The sequence below is a fragment of the Opisthorchis viverrini genome (genome assembly GCF_000715545.1).
Source record: "Opisthorchis viverrini unplaced genomic scaffold opera_v5_160, whole genome shotgun sequence".
Taxonomy (NCBI): Eukaryota; Metazoa; Platyhelminthes; class Trematoda; order Opisthorchiida; family Opisthorchiidae; genus Opisthorchis; species Opisthorchis viverrini.
The window spans coordinates 46,209-63,380 of NW_008751817.1; the positions used below are offsets into that span (position 1 = coordinate 46,209).

Here is a 17,172-nt window from a genome sequence, read left to right on the forward strand (position 1 = left end):
GTCACCTGGAACGATGGAATTTTAAGAGCCCCATTTCCAGCAATTTACAGGTAACCATCGGTACGAGCGACCTCACAAATGATGACAGATGTTTCAGCTGGGCTCCTTACTCAAGCGTGGAAAACTACACAGAAAAACGGTAAATGACAGCACATGATCGGCGGATCAGTTGGTTCGCTCAGCACCTGAGTCCTCATCCCAAGTACGTCACGCGATAGGCTATCAAAATGGAGGAAATGTGAGAAAACCCCTTCACTTGGCACTAGCCTGTTCGGCATTAGACTCGGGTGCCTCTACTGTACGCGCAGTACGTGTAAAGCGAAATGGATGAAAATGTCCGTCCACAGACACCGGCCATCCAATAATTCACACCATTCCTTCGGTTCGGTGTCAGGGAAAGTGTTGGAGATGACTCTGCTTTTTACGTCTCTCTCATATGGTGAGCAGATTAGTGTTGCATGCGAAGACAACCACTGGTCCATGACTTTACCTTGCAAAAGAGGCGAGATGGTCCAAGTGGTTAGCGCGCGAACCACGACCGGAAGGTCCGTGGTTCGAATCCGACCTCTGCCTCTCGACTTCCCCTGTCTAGGCTTGGGCAACCTGACAGTATCCCAACCCTCGTGCTTCCTTCTGGTGGCATGGCAGTTAGGCACCGAAAGGGTGCTACAGCTGAAAGATACTTTGCAAAAAACACCATTAATCTGTTACTAAAGCGACGGTGTGTGTTATGAGGGGCACATACTATTTCAGTATACAAAGCTCGTCGTTTCGGCTCATTTCTGTGCAAGTATTCGTGATGTGTTTCCTTGCTGATTGGACTCTGATTCAAGAGAGTTTTTCTATTCCATGTCGTGAACATGTACTCTAAGAGAAGCACTGTGCTTTCAAATAATGCGTACTACAGTGTATGACTAACGAAGGTATTGGCAGCACATTTGCTCTAAGTACGATGCTGTATGGTCGTTTAGGGAGGCTAATGATTGGGTGAAAGACCGCATTTACACGTCAGTCGCACTGCGTCATTTTCAAATACTCAAACGAAGGTCAGTAGACATGTCGTCAGCACCAAATTGTCGTGATCCTAGCTGGCGAATTTTTCACCAGACACGAAGGGAGTAGAGGGCCCGCCACACGATCGCTATCATGTAATCACAAAAGGTGATGGCATGGTGACTTCTGGCGCATGTCCGAAGTACGAATGCCTCATTCGTGTTGCATGGAGTTGTCAGAGCCAACACACACAGAGTCAAGTTACGACAGAGGATAACTATATCGTGCAAAGAACAGCCAACATTCTATGAAATCCGTATTGTCACGTCCACCTCAGGTGCAACCAGTAGAACTATATAAGTCATTGGGTCCCGGATAACAGGTTCAGATTGACGTGAAACGGAAAATACATAACAGATTTAAGACACCCAACTACTGATAGACGGGGTACCGTGGACTACCGTAATCAGACTAATGACGTTGCTGAGTAGTTTTTCATCCCAAACGAACCGTATATAAATCGACACACATCAGGTAAAAAGATAATCCAAGGCGCAATATCTGTCTTGTACAACAAAGTCAGGGTTTTGTGTTCTTCACGTGACGTAAGACTGTGTGGATGCTAATATTCAGTGGTTCGACCAGAAGCGGCAGAACATTTATTCCGACGCTTATTCGATATAATATACTTTCTACACTTGCCCCGTAATGCTAAAGAATCAATCAACAAGATATTATTATGTATTACGTATTACTACGTACATGATGTAGGCATGTATGTATTTATGGTTTGGCTGCGACGTACTCAAGGTGACTGTTTTGTCTCAACCAAATTCATCATATTCTAATGTCAGAATTCCATTAGCTTCGGGTGATAAGGATGGAAACATTCTTGCAAATCATGAAAATACAGACGAACTTGAAACGTGCACAGTGTTTGGTATAAGGTGCCGTGTGTTTGACCAATACGCTCATAGGTGGACGCTAAATTCAGGCGTCTGCAACATAGTACTCGACTGTCTCTTCATTAGTGTACGAATTTATTTCTCTAGCACGTGGTCATCAGGATATTCCAGGCAATCTCCCTAGTTTGTCGTTTTATGGAGTAAATTTTGCTTTTCGTTCTGGCGTTGGTCGTCGTTTCAAACAAAACAGGTAAGTAAGGGATTCAGATTCACAGTGCTGTCAAGCGAGTTTAAGGCAGACTGTACTGTACACAAAAAGAGGCGGAAAATTCAAAAAAGTCTTCCGAAACCGATTTCCTTACGACACTAAGATGTGCTCTGTGTGATTTCCAAGGTATACTTACAACGGGAGCATACTTTACAGATGGGAAACGGTTGCGTTAAAAGGACAACTCACGGTTTCCCGATAGACAGTTTTATTTGTCTTTACTTGATTGAGCAACCAAAAACCTGAAATGATTACCTTTTGTTTTCTCAACTTATTTCTTTTCTTGTTGAGTATAATTGGCTGCATCCGTGGTTTTTTTTTCCGAAATAGTCGAAAACGTACTGCAGAAATCTGTTACTGTTCACCAGCGGTACACCATCTCCATCACCGCCAACACAGGCAAATTAGAGAGCATCAACTGGCAAAATAAGGGCTATATTTTCGAGAGATACACTCATTTGGAAATCAATTTGGTTTTCACGGCAGACTCAATTGAATCTCTCGTTTATGATGTCCTCCAGATGAATGTGCTGCGACTTGTGAGTGGTTTCCTTTATGAAAAGAGATATACTTCGATATCTCGAATATCGTGCCAACTGTATCCTGGGGCGGCCTGTGTGCAGCACATTCAGCTGGAGAACATGACAAACGAGAGATTCAATTGGGTCTCCCGTGAAAACCAAATTGATTTGCAGATGAATGTATTTCTCGAAAACAGTCCAATTTGGGTTCTAGTAGATTATAAGGTTGACGGAAACTCGGGGACTGCGCCTACCTGATGAGCCCCAAGAAGGGCGAAACCGGTCGTGGGCTGTCGAAGAGTTTTCAGCAACCTTGTGAGTAGTTTCCATTATGAAAATATTCCCCGATATCTCGAATATCGTGCCAACTGAAACGTAAGACTGCATTTGTGTAGCATGTTCAGTTGAAGAACATCATAAACGAGTGATTCGGCTGAGTCTCCGGTGAAAACCAAATTGATTTGCAAATGAGTGTATTTGTCGAAATGATCTGACCAATTGGGTAGTTTAGATTACGGAAACATACCCATCCGAGTACAAATATGGCATCATCCTAGTGCTAGTTCAAGTAACTATGAACAACCGAGGAGCATCACACAGCTGTCGAACTAGCTTACCGCGTAACTTATTCGAGCCCACGATTTTTGTGTGATATCAACAAACGGGCTAAGAGCAGATGATCAGTCCTCATAAGAACCGCCAATACACGGTCAAGAGTCCCAATTTGATATTCAATCCCACCCTTCAAACGATCAAGTAACATGTAAGACAAGCCAAAGGAAGACATGTGCATCAAATGCTTACCTAGCAAGTGTAGATTTTCCGCTTCCGGGAAGTCCACGAACAAAGATTAAGAATCGCGACTGCCAATTAGAATCTGAAGCCTCCCGCATTGTGTTCGCAAGTCGGATGGCCTCCGGAGAATGGACAATATTTGTGCGGGTCGAAGCAGCACGTAATCCATCCATCAGAGATAACGTGACAACCAATCAATAAAACTGGAAGAGGAGAAAAATGATGGTGACAAACGGGGAGTCGAACGGGCAAGCCATTAAATACATGCATGTCCGTTTGATCCAGTTAATAAACACATGGTGGCTTCGAAGGCTGTGATGAGGATGATGCGCTGTGGAGGTTGGCCGAAAAAAGTGTACGCGTGTAGTGCGAAAGTGCTCGTCTTTCGACTCAGCCCAGATGACAGCTAGAAGCATGAGAATTTGGTCCACAGCACAGCTATATGGGATCCCCATTTTGTGTTGTACGGCTACGAACCCGCAACTCTTTGTGGGAGTGTGGGCATCACCAGTGTGGTTTCGTTCAATTACTCGCCATATGTGAGGATAGGCTAAACTCAGACATCATGCAAACCATTGGCGAAGTTCGTAGCACATATTCAACAGCTATGACGTCAAGAATTGCCGTGCGGTGAGCTATGGATTATATTTTTTGCGTGGCACTGTGTTAATAGTGTGGGAGGGGACGCGCGCAAAGAAAAGGGGTCAGTTACAAAACAATCCCGCACTTTGCATTTGGAAATGCTACTCACAGTCGTGCCTGCAAAATTTAACCTGGCTATGGAGGGTAATGCACAAAATGTTCGTAAGCAGCATGCACGATTTCATAGGTCGTAGGTGAATATGCATGGATTCGGTTGATGAGTACGGATAGAAAGGCAGCAAATGAGGCGCAACGTTCAAACAAACTGAGTCCAAATGATTTTGTTTACCACCAAGGAAGGAATGGTGGCCAGTGGGAGGAAGGAGCAATAACGAACAATGTACACATTACGTGCGGTCAGGGTCTAAAATTTCATGAATAAGCAGGTGGATAGTAGGTTGACCGGAAATACTTTGATTTGTCGGTGTCGTGCAGCACTAGTGGAAAAGACCGGCGCCTCAGTGCTGTACGGCTGTATCAATTCGTTCAAATAAGAAAATTTGTTACAAAGAAGCATAAAATGGGAAAGGATAAAACGTATAATGTTCGACGTATCTTAACCCTAGGTATTGACTCGACAAGCTAGAAGGCAACTAACAGCGACGTGCTTGGGTAATTACTACCCAAATTTGTTAGGCTTTACGACGACACTTAGGGCAGAAGTAATCTTAAGGATTTCCGAAGAGCCAGAACATAAAGTCGGTGATTTGCTGAACTTTGTGGACTATTTTCGAATACGAATACTCGAAACCATCTGCTATACTTTGGTTCACCGAGAAGAAGCGGACACAGACACTGAGGTTGGTCACTGCTGGACTGTTCTACTTTTCCGAAAAGTTGGGAAAATGGATGGTGACGAATTGAGGGCAAAAGCTTTCACACAGGACTGTTATTAATTGTATGAGTAGGCCAGCTCTATAAGCTGGTGTCTCTCGTGGCGATGCCACTCATCATCTATACAGACCTGACTACCAACAGGTCACATCATATAATCTGACTGCTGTCCCTGCTCCACTGCCTAGCGTCGAAAAGTGCAACGGCCTCGCGCTATACATTCAGGGGGCATTGTTTGACCTCGATCCAAGACTGTCTGATCGGCATTTGGTGGAGTTTGAGAGTTTCAGTAGGCTTCGGGTATTCTGGGGGTAATCTTCAGGAAACTGACCTTCCTGACATATTTCAAGAGAGTAAAGTGTTAATGCACCGAACCACGGACAAGTTTTCAATTTGCCATAAACAGTGAGCAGAATCAAGCATTATTACGTTTGACCGGGAATTGACAATACCAAAAACCGTCAGCCGTTAACTTGAGATCCCTAATCTTACACCAACGAGCTGAACATCTCACTTCAAGTATAAGCTGTGACATCAGTAGTCATAAAATGAGATGTGGTATCAGATCAAGAACAAAGCACTGCGATGCGTAGAAACTAGAACGTCTATGACAATATGCCACTTGGAAATGTCGAATCAACTCATTTCACACTTCAGACTTCTAGCGGATCCTTCCGGATTTGCGCTTAGGAGATGGCGAAGAAAGCCCTGACGGATTAGTTATCGCGAGAACTTGCAACAAACATGTCGACACAGCGAAAAAAGCGATTCGCTTGTGCTCATCAGCCGAGAGGAAAAGATTCAGAGCACCGTTTCCTTTTTCCAGAGTGAATGCCCCGTCAGTTGAGCCATATGAGCAGATTTCATGTTTATTTCGCCAAACTACTAATCGGTGCAGCAACAGAAAGATCGTCAGTGCTACTAATTAGCTCACAGCATTACACCTAGGATAAATTAGTTACTGTCACTGGGAGGCTTCTACGACACTGCGATTGTAGGACGAGAAGAGTTTAAAGACCTAGAAGGAGGCCGGTTCAATCGTGACCTTTTTCCTAACGAATGGATCTCCTACCTAATATACAGTTCCCTATGAATACATACATGGAATCACAACTACGCACCATATAGCGAATTTCCTACATGATTTAGCACGCTTGCACCAAAGATGTCATTTCTGTTCTTCTTTACAAATATAGAAACCATGAACATTGGACCACCAAGTGATTCTGTTACCGCTTTGCGACGGAACGACGATACAAGCTGAAGCTCAGTCATTCGCTACGTTTGAATCGAATGTGTGTAGCTCTATTCACACTCGGCGGCTACGAGATGTTTAGAGGGAACGATCGATAAATTCCAGCCGACGGTATAAAGACAGAATAAAGTTTCAGTGACCAATCACGGGCTAGGTAGCAGGTGGCTAGGAACAGTTAGTTAGCTAGTTAGTAGACAATAACACCTGTGGCTGTAGGGCAACACAAACCAACGACTCCTAGGCAACCATACATCAAAACTGTAGCATTTCAGCAATTACAGAAAACACTTTCATCTTTCGTCATTCTGTATAATTCGCAATGAGTACACATAAGTCCGCGGAATAGGTAGAGCGGTTTCTGAGTGCTAGGAACCACAACTTTTACATAGAAAGGCTATCCTTTATGGTTCTAATCGAGTCAATTACGCTACTAGAGAAATGTCATCAGGACATAAAATCATCCTCTGTCAAGAGGCGTTTGACGTACACTATGGAATAATATGCTGTACGACGAGAGAATTGATAGTAAGAGAAATTCGCGTAACTAAGAGATCATGGTGTACGCCTGCCATGGACAGTCCTAATCTCGACGTGCAACTTGTCACGTTTGGGTATCCATGACCATCCACCAATCATCAGAACATCCCATAGGAGTAAGAGAATGAAAAGACATAAGGGTTATAATGATGGACCAACTGAGAAGCATCGACATCCCGGTTGACACATGTGACTTAGGAGACCATCTTCCTTGTTGTGGTTGAGTATCACACCAAGTTTTCTTAAACAGGAACCCTCGTACGGTTACCCGATTTCATTCTTTCTCAATTAAAAATCAAAAGGTGCATAGCATCCCATACACAACGTATATGCTGACTATACTACTAACAACTTTGCTTTCCAGTTGGTCAGATAAACACGATAACTTCGATGCTTGCGATGAGGACAACTCGACAACCGAGTGAAAAATAGATCTGTTTGTGGTCGACTGCGTTGGTATAGGTGAGCACTGACAGGCAGTGAAGTGCTCATTACGATGCTCCGTTGTCTCGAAGCTGGTTTGGCAAAGCCTGAAAGATCTGTTTGTGGTCGACTGCGTTGGTATAGATGAGTACTGACAGGCAGTGAAGTGCTCATTACGCTGCTCCGTTGTCTCGAAGCTGGTTTAGCAAAGCCTGAAATTTATTAAGCCTTGAGCTTGCGCCATTCAAGTGTTATCCCACAGTGGTACACTTGCGGCTCCAGAAGTTTTAGTGGATTCGGATTATCCACCTTTTCTGTACTGACCAAGCAAGCGCAGAATAGTCAAGAATCGTGACATAGCATATGCGTTTCGGGTGTTGTATCCTGATACCCAGCACAGTATGTGACGTGCAGTGAGAACATTGTGGGAGTGTTACAACATTTAGGAGAGCACCTGTCGAGTAACTGTGGAACTAATCGACCAGAGCGACGCGCAGACGGCAGACAGGTGTCTAGACAAAGACAACGCGAATTCGAATAAATGTAAATGTGTAAAGTAAGGATTAATCGGCGCGACATGAATTATCTCATTGGCGTAGCAACCAGTGATATTTAGCACGTGCGAATATTCAGACTCAATTGCTTAAGGCAGGAAGTTGCATTAGCTCTGACGGTAGTGTGGCAGACAAATTCAAAGCACGAACCTCAAAGACCAGAATTAGTTCTACCAACTGTGACATCAAAATACCCTAATAGGTCTCAAAGGACGCGTGTATCAGACTGAAGTGCGGACTGTATTGTTATACCGCTGCGGGACTTGGCCACTTCAGACGGAAGATAAGAGATTTCTCTAGGTCTCTGAAAACAAGGTCTCGCGGTTATGGTTAGAATCGCCTGGAACCAGGAAACGGGTCTTTGGTGAAGCAGACGGTACTTCACTCAAAGAACCTATCCAGCATTGCAAGCTAAGTGGCTGAGCCATGTGTTAAGCATGCCAAGTTACCCACTATCGAAACGAGCGCTGCTTTCCGTGTCTAAGTCACAGTAACAAACCTAAAGGGGGACAGAAGTTGACATGGCAGATGGGAACGAAAGATGTTACGAAAACCTCGGGTGCTGTTCACCTTCCATGATGAGGCCCACGTGACGCTCTATGTGCTTGGCTGGCGATACTGGATGATATAGTGGCTAACCGATGTCAGTGACGTTCAAGATGTCAGTTTCCATCCCGATTACCCGACTGAGTGTTAGAGATGTAGGCATCTCGCCTATTTACGGGGTACCAACCGTACATCCCTTCTCCCTGTCGCATTTTCTTCTCATTAAAAGGCTTTATTCGAATAAATTGACATGGTTGTACGCCAGCAAAGCACCAGTATTTTTCTGTGTTGCTGCTTTCAATGATGATGACGATAATCAGGCCAGAGGTAATTACAGTTGAAACAAAGTCGATTAAGTTCCGAAAGTATCAGAGGATGAAACAGCCAGAAAGACGCACTGACTTGGGAATTTCAGAACTACTTACTCTTAATCAAAGCTGAAGCACCTTTAAAAGGGACTTTGCGCGCCACGGGACAGTTTTGTTTGGTCCCGTGAGTGTTCTCTCTGAATCGAAACTACTGTATCCATCACGCACACATAGGCACATGTTAGCTGGGAGCGTTTCCGATTCCTTAAGGACATTCCACTTCGCCGCCTAACAAAAACCTAACAGCTCCATACATCCATATTGCCCACAGTTCGAATAACATTGTTCTCACTAAAAAGGATGACACGGAAAAAGATCTCAATATATAGTCGGATACCGGCAAGTTCAACAACAGGGAGCCTGTCGTCTTTTTTGGGACTCATCAGGTAGGCGTAGGGGCAAGAGACACATGAATCTCTGGTTAGAAATTCCGAGTTATTGGCCAACAGACCACACAACGCTGATCTGTTTGCACAGTCATTGGTCGGTCAAACTGGCTCTTGACTTCACGTTGATAGCGTATCGTCTTTACGACAAAGTTGGCCGAGCAGAGACTACCAAGTTGAGTAAAACTCGTACAAGACGCCAATAACCTTGGTGCAACCGTTCCTCTCGATGTTAGGGACATTGTTCGCGGGAATATCTGACAATTACAGTAGTTCACCACATGCTGAGTTTTTAAGGGGCACATAAGTGGAACTTTTGTGTTAATCCAAACAAAGGGTTGTAAAATAAGTAAGATCAAATATGCGATCAAGTGGCATGCATCTGAATCCCCACCAGTTATCGGGAATGGGGCAAAACTGTTTGTTACCGGGGGCGTCTTCAGGTTGTGGGTGGATGGACAGCCTTTTATCTTTACGGATTGTTGGTTAGCTGTCAACAGGCTACATGTATTACATGGACAGCCGAGAACAAACCGCAGTGGTACTGTCAGGGCGCAATGGGTCCTAGCCTGGTCAGCTGGTTCCCTATAAAAAGCAACATAAAGTCCATGACAGTATCGCGTACAGGGCTGGTGTGATTGATTCTCCAGATATAGCCACTGACCATGGATGTACAGTTAAGAGGAGGGCGAAGGAACAGCTTTGGTGAATCGGGTTCGTCGTAAGACCGGCTGCCCCTAATGTTCACTAGGATGTCACTGGCTTCTTCCAAACGGAAGCTCAATTCGGCCGCGGCCGAATTAATTCTGTACTGAACAATTTGTGCGCTAGTCGGTGTGCATGGTTGAGGGGTGTAGTGGACACCCGGAAAGTATATGAACCGAAAAGATGATCACCACAGCTGACTGAACGGTGGTTTTCGTGTATTACCATGCGCCTCCACGAGTCAGGTCATTGATTGGAGTTTTTCGACCTTGGTAGCCATGATGTACGACGTCCACTAACAAATATGGAAATGCTAGTCCACAAATGTACTAGTGGGTGTATCTTCAAGCAACGAATCAAATGATGATACTTTCCTGTCAGAAGCACGTGATCGAAATGAGTCAGAACTGTTGTCTACGTCAACCTCCGAAATTCTTTACGGACTTAGTTCGACCGAGGCTCCTTCTTTCAGCACGAGAATCTTTCGACACTTTAGCCAATAAGCCGCTCTAGCTTTCATACGCAAACCTTTTACGTGGGCGTCTGCCGTCGTTCTGCCTAAAATCACACTCCACTTCAAAAGATGCACTCCACCTACGCTGTTCATCTCACGCAAAGCAAGGGTTGGAATAGGCCTGAAATATCGTGCTGAGGGTGTCCTACTTACCTGTTACCGATCCACAGAACAGGCGCAGTACGGTCCGTCAAACCCACTGATTTACTCAAGCTGAACATACACTGAAATTCGAAACACCTGTTAGTAATACCTAGATTTCCGACGAATCGACAGCAGTCTTAACACGATGAAAAATTCTTTATATAGAAGGCTCCAAGGTTGGGTATAACTGTCATAGGCATGGTTGAGGGGTGTAGTGGACACCCGGAAAGTATATGAACCGAAAAGATGATCACCACAGCTGACTGAACGGTGGTTTTCGTGTATTACCATGCGCCTCCACGAGTCAGGTCATTGATTGGAGTTTTTCGACCTTGGTAGCCATGATGTACGACGTCCACTAACAAATATGGAAATGCTAGTCCACAAATGTACTAGTGGGTGTATCTTCAAGCAACGAATCAAATGATGATACTTTCCTGTCAGAAGCACGTGATCGAAATGAGTCAGAACTGTTGTCTACGTCAACCTCCGAAATTCTTTACGGACTTAGTTCGACCGAGGCTCCTTCTTTCAGCACGAGAATCTTTCGACACTTTAGCCAATAAGCCGCTCTAGCTTTCATACGCAAACCTTTTACGTGGGCGTCTGCCGTCGTTCTGCCTAAAATCACACTCCACTTCAAAAGATGCACTCCACCTACGCTGTTCATCTCACGCAAAGCAAGGGTTGGAATAGGCCTGAAATATCGTGCTGAGGGTGTCCTACTTACCTGTTACCGATCCACAGAACAGGCGCAGTACGGTCCGTCAAACCCACTGATTTACTCAAGCTGAACATACACTGAAATTCGAAACACCTGTTAGTAATACCTAGATTTCCGACGAATCGACAGCAGTCTTAACACGATGAAAAATTCTTTATATAGAAGGCTCCAAGGTTGGGTATAACTGTCATAGACGAAGACCTAAATGCACGTATATATATATACATAATATGTATATCATATACATATATATTTATTACACGGAGCATCGAGCCGGCCCCTTAGGGTTGAATATTTTCGCTCGTCCTTAAATATACATTCCTATTCATTTCCTCACAAGTTTTACTCTTCCGAAGATGCCACTTTTATATTTCTTCGCAGTACGTAGTGGTTAGGTTAGGTATCCATCTGCACCACACCGATACTTGTCCAATTGTTCTTAGGCACTTTTCTCTTTACGTCCAAAACGTATTGCTTATCATAAATACTAATGCTTACATCTAAAAAATCACCTGGGTAAAGTTCCCATACGTCTGTGGTTCGTATTTCCCCAGATAACAAAGATAAAGCATGCCCAATTAGTCGAAATGACACAGTTAAGCCGACGCAAAAGCTTACGCGTCGTGCAGCGTCCACGACAATAACAGCAGATGATCAACAACAAGTAGCTTCCCCTTGCTATGGAGTTACTTGTAGAGACGAATAAGGCTAACTTCAGTTAATCAGCTATGAACTATGCAAAGGGCTACGTTGGTTCCAGCTGCCACAGTTTCGGTCACTGCAAAAAGGAGATACCAGGGAGGGTACAGCCAGCCACTGAAGGGGATGATCTAATTATTTAGGTAATTTAATCATTCCAGCTGAATGATGAAGAGATCAATCACGCAATAATGCAGGGACGCTATTGACTGCGTGCCTGTGCCGTATCTGACAGTATCATCAAAAACAGTGATGGGTCGAGTGAGAGGTCTTCATTCAAGGAGAGGGTAGTTTTCAATCTGAATGAGTTCACTAATCAGTACCTTCATACCTCGTTGCCACGTCATGAACTGTCCACCAATCCATCGTTTCTACTCAGAACAGCTTTAGGATGCCTTCCCGTCGACTTTTTTCGTTACCAAAAAGTCAGTATCAACGTCAACATCCACATGCTCACTGCTATCATAGTATTCGTTTACAGTAGAGAGATGTTGGGCTAGCTCAGACCAATACTGTTGGGCTATGGTAGTTCTTTGAAGACGGTGGAGTGGCATGCTTCCAGATGATTGCAAGGGCCTGAAGGAAAACGAACTTCAGGCGTGCCATGGCGTGATCGGAATCAAGTAGTGTACCCCAGAAGGAACGACAGTCTTGAATTGTGGCCCTCCACCGGTGGTTGACGGTCACGTGGTCCAAGTGGGTCCACGGTCTCACCGCTCTTTGTCTGACTGCTACCCTTTGGCCTTCCTGGCATGGTTGCACCTTGTGGAGCAATGCTTCAGCCAGTCTAGCCCGCGGGATCAGTGTAGCACTCAAGCCTGACTACCACGTCAAGGTGGCAGCTTTAGGTCGGGCAATCCAAGGTACTGACGTGGCTAAGTGCGTTGTGCCACACAGAAGGGGCCCAACCATCTTTCTGGGAAGAGGGGATATTTCGACTTTTTTCCAAGTTGATCTTCAACCAAATAGTGTCATACAGAATCATTATGATGAACATTTTTCTGGAAAGGTTTCTGGTGAGAATCACTGTAGCTCGTTCAGCGCGAGTGCCATGCACATTTACGGCAAACCTGGTGCTAGACCGTAGCGATACACATAGTAATCGGTTTCAAAGAACTAATGAAACTTCCACGTGAATGAAAAATATGGGAGGCTAAAGGGCCATTTCAGTATAGACTAGTTTCCGTCTGATATTTTCGTCATCATGTATGTTGGATTGAAACATGTCCCCTCCAAACTCAGACATTTTCATGAGTGGTGTTATATCTGCTGAGTCGCCAATCTGTGGTACCCGCTGCTGACCCGCTCCAGTGCCCAGTTGCCGAGAAAAGACTCACAGAAGGGAACGCAACAGCTCTATTCCGAACAAGCGAGTGAGGAAAGTACAACGGTCTTATGCTATTTATTGGAAGGACACTGTCTGAACTTGGTCCAATGCTGACGCACACGGTCTGCCCTTAGTACGAGGCTGCGACGCGCTGCATATTGAGGGGGCGTTGTCTGTCTGGTCAACATCTAGCGGAGCTGAAAGTCTCGACAGATTTCGGGCATTCAGTGGTTGCTTTCAGGAGGCTGACCTTCCTGATAAGTGGAATTTCTGATACTCTTGGTCTCCCTAAGTACGAGCTTTCTACTTCGTTGATACTGACATCAAACTATCAAAGTAATGTGAATACACTAGAATCTTAGGTTAAAGGAGACGCTATGGTGGAATCAGGTAGGCCATAGGAAAATGGAACTCTCACACGTGAGAGTTGCACGCAAAACTGATATATCCTGCTTGCAGCAACCTTCATCCATGATTATCACATGGTAAAACATGGTTACAGATGACGGACGGCACTCACTCACCATGCGAGCGATTGTGTCACTTGGAATGCAGGTGCGTCACTCGGAAAATTTTAAGGATACTTCACAGCAGAAGTGGAAGCCCAGCTAGCTGATTCAGTGTACGATCGTCCCACTTTTTAAACACTCATTCCATGGTGCAGACGCTCTGTATGGTATGGCGGTGGATTCCGACAAACACCCTCAACGACATGCGGCAAAACGCAGCAAGTTGCTTAAAAACGTGAACAAACTGCCGTCACGTCAGTACCATAGGTGTCCGAGGTTGGGAAAAGCTGCCCTGGCCTTTCCGATTCGAGAAATAATCTCATCTCCAACCATTCCACCGGAACTTATACCACTGCGACGGTGAACAAATTATTCTACCGCGTCGATTGGCTCGTCTGAAAGCATGAGTTTTGAGTTTGAACCCATCTAGTCCTGTAGCATCACTTTACACCTTACAGGTGAGAAGGTCATGTCCGACAGTGTAGCAGAGTTATTTAGGTTATTTAAAACGGTCTACGTTTGTGAAGGATCTTAACCAAGGAGAGCAAATCGTCTGCACACTCAATGCTTGTTAGCGGACATTCCGGAAGAATTCCGACTCCAGAGGTTTCAGAGGCAAGTATAGAAACAAAGTTAAGGGTGAAAAGCGAGAGTGGGCAGCTTTGTCCTACACCACTGAACTCAGGTGAAAACTTGCTATATACTCGTACCCGTCCACAGGAGTACGCATACAGTGCCCTCATAAAAGATAAATTTGAAAGGGACAGCCTTGGTCGCCAGACACCGCCAAAGTTTCTGACAACTAATAGAGTAAAAGCGGCTTTCGGATCCAGAAAAAAAACGGCCAACGTTCGAAAGGGTGGAACTTTTCGAGAACTTGTTTCATGATAAAGATATGGTCGATGCAATCTCTGCCAGGGCGAAAACCTGGAAGGTTTACACAAACCTGTCTGTTCCGATAGTCGACCAACCTGCCAAAGAGCACCTTTAATGCCACGGTAACCAGGCTTATGCTACAATGGTTTTTGCATGACATTCTTGAGCCCTTTTTGAAGACTGGGGTGACGTTCCAGGTGCTCTATTCGACTAGCGTTCTGTCTCCATTCCAAGTCTTTTGCATTATGGTTGTCAGACTTTAACAGGACCTCAACATCTCCTTTGAAGAGTGCTTGATACAGACCATCCGAACCAGGTATCCTGTCGCGTTGAAGGATTCATATCTCACACTGAGTTTCTGTTATTGACGATTGGTTGGTGATGATGTTAAAATCCAGGCTCGCCGGCTTCACCCGGCTGATCGATCGAATAAGCTGAAATCGAGCGCAACCGTTTTCTCCATCTCCTGGGCGTTCGCAATCGATCAGCGTTCTCCACCATTTTTCAAACTCCTGATTATAGGGTGTTTGAGGGATCTGCCTGGCCATCATAGTCACTAGTTGCTGACTTTTCTTGCAGCAATACGTTTCGCAAAGGAGTGAGATAGCATAGGGTTTTGCTCGGGACTCTTCCCCTAGTCTGTAGCTCCAAAGTGTGAACAGCGACGCAGTACTTGTTAGGTTTTTTTTGAGGTACCCTTCGCGGAGCCAGTGACTCAATTACATGACCTACTTGGTTGCAAGGGGCTGGACTGTTCCGAGGGCATACGGAGTAAGATTGGTACTTTCTGAGCAGCATAAGACACTCAAACTTGAAAAAAATACTTCGACCTTATTCAGTAATGCGCCGGTGGTCACAGTTGTCTCGCACTGAAACTGCCGAATGACTAAGTCTGGGAGAAAATCCCAACACTTGAAAGCACTGATGAGAAAACGTGATGTTCGCGGATGTGGTTCAGCCTGGACGCTCAAAAGGAAATCGAATGGCACTGGCATAAAAAACAAAAAGTCTGGGAGAAAATCCCAACACTTGAAAGCACTGATGAGAAAACGTGATGTTCGCGGATGTGGTTCAGCCTGGACGCTCAAAAGGAAATCGAATGGCACTGGCATAGCTAAAAAAACAAAATTTCCGGGATGAAGGACTCACCACGTGACTCAGAGGAGTTCGAGAAGTAATTGGTGGAGGGAAAAAGATGGATTGCTGAATGGATAAGGCAAGGCTCGGACCACACATGGGAGCTACAAATCGGCTGACTGTACGCGTGTTGTGTTCCAGAAACAAACACAAAAGAAACCAACCAGATAGGAAACAGATGACAGTTCCGTACATGAGGACGCGGAATAAGTACCTCCTTACAGCTGCCTTTCGTAGTTCTTTCAGCGAGACAAAGCGTCCTAACATCTCATAGGCCACAATCGTGGTTATCATACAACAATATTTACTGACTGGGTAAGCCAGTTCGTAGTCCGGACCACATCGGGATCGCACGAAGGTAACCGAATCTTACCTGCGATCAGGAGCTTATAGAAAAGAATTGACAGGTCGCTGAAAATCGACCGTCTCCTCAAACTTAGGCCAGCTAGTGTTCGGTACAGTTGCCACCCCAAACCATCGGCCAAATGGACAGCATGGCGCCTCGGTAACCAACACACGCACAAGCCTCTTCGACAGGGCCCGTCCTTGGCCGTCCATGAACCACATTCACTAGGCCGTAGTAGAGTATGGCATCCCAACAAAGTGTGTTGATTTCTCATGGGCTTGCGCAGACAATCGTATCAATTCAGCAACCCGATGATCGGTCGAAGGAAAAAGACCATGTTCACTACGGTCATCAGCACCGACAGCATTACACCAGTGCTCAACACTGATGCTTCAATGACGTACAATTATGATTTATTTGAGTCTTATTGTAAAGAAAAGAATGAAAGTAGATGGGGGAAGGACTTGGTGCTAGTCTACCACAAAATCATTCCAAAGTTCCTACACCCTCAGTCAGGCAATCTGGATGGAAACTGACAACAAGAACGCTACTAACATCGACTAGCAGACATATCTTGCAGCTCTTCCAACTGCGCGCAGTGGGGATTGCACGATCCTCATCATGGAAGGAAATTCGTAATCTTTTTCAAATGCCAAGTTGGTCACCTCCCTAATTCCCCCACTCTGAATTGGCACGGAAAACACCACTCCTCGGCAAACGATGGTTCGAACTGCGTAATACGTGACCTAATCACCACAGCTTTTGGTGCTGGGTGGACTCTACCATTAACTCCCCTGTTGCATAGCCAGGCACTATTTTCACTAGTTTCATTGCGGAGTCTTCAAGAGCTTCCTTTGTGAGACAACGATTGTCGATCTGAATACGTCTCAGTTCTACTGTTCTCAGAGTCCATATCTCAGACATAAAACGAAAAAGACCGCACTGTTGCCTGATGAACAAATCCCTTGAGATTCAGGAATATGCCACTTTGACATCATGGATGCCTCAAATTTGCAAACGCAACCCGAGTGATTCGTGCCATGACCTCATCTGTCACACCACAATTGAAACTAATGCAACTCCCAAGATTCGTAAGACATTCCGAAACTTTGAGTGCCTCTTCTCCAAGGATTTTAAGTGGTGTGTTCAGTGAGTCCATGTCTA

The 17,172-nt window shown here is 45.1% G+C and overlaps 1 protein-coding gene across 1 annotated transcript in view; it reads right to left on the reverse strand.

Moving 5' to 3' along the window:
• The window catches only part of T265_14219 (hypothetical protein), a gene marked incomplete at both ends in the record, with an annotated part of 43,804 nt that extends 40,129 nt beyond the window's left edge, over positions 1-3,675 (reverse strand). Inside the window, one exon of the mRNA XM_009172636.1 lies at positions 3,492-3,675. Within this exon, the coding sequence (XP_009170900.1) occupies positions 3,492-3,655 (164 nt within the window). The remainder of the gene's footprint in view (positions 1-3,491) is intronic.
• Positions 3,676-17,172: the final 13,497 nt, after the last annotated feature.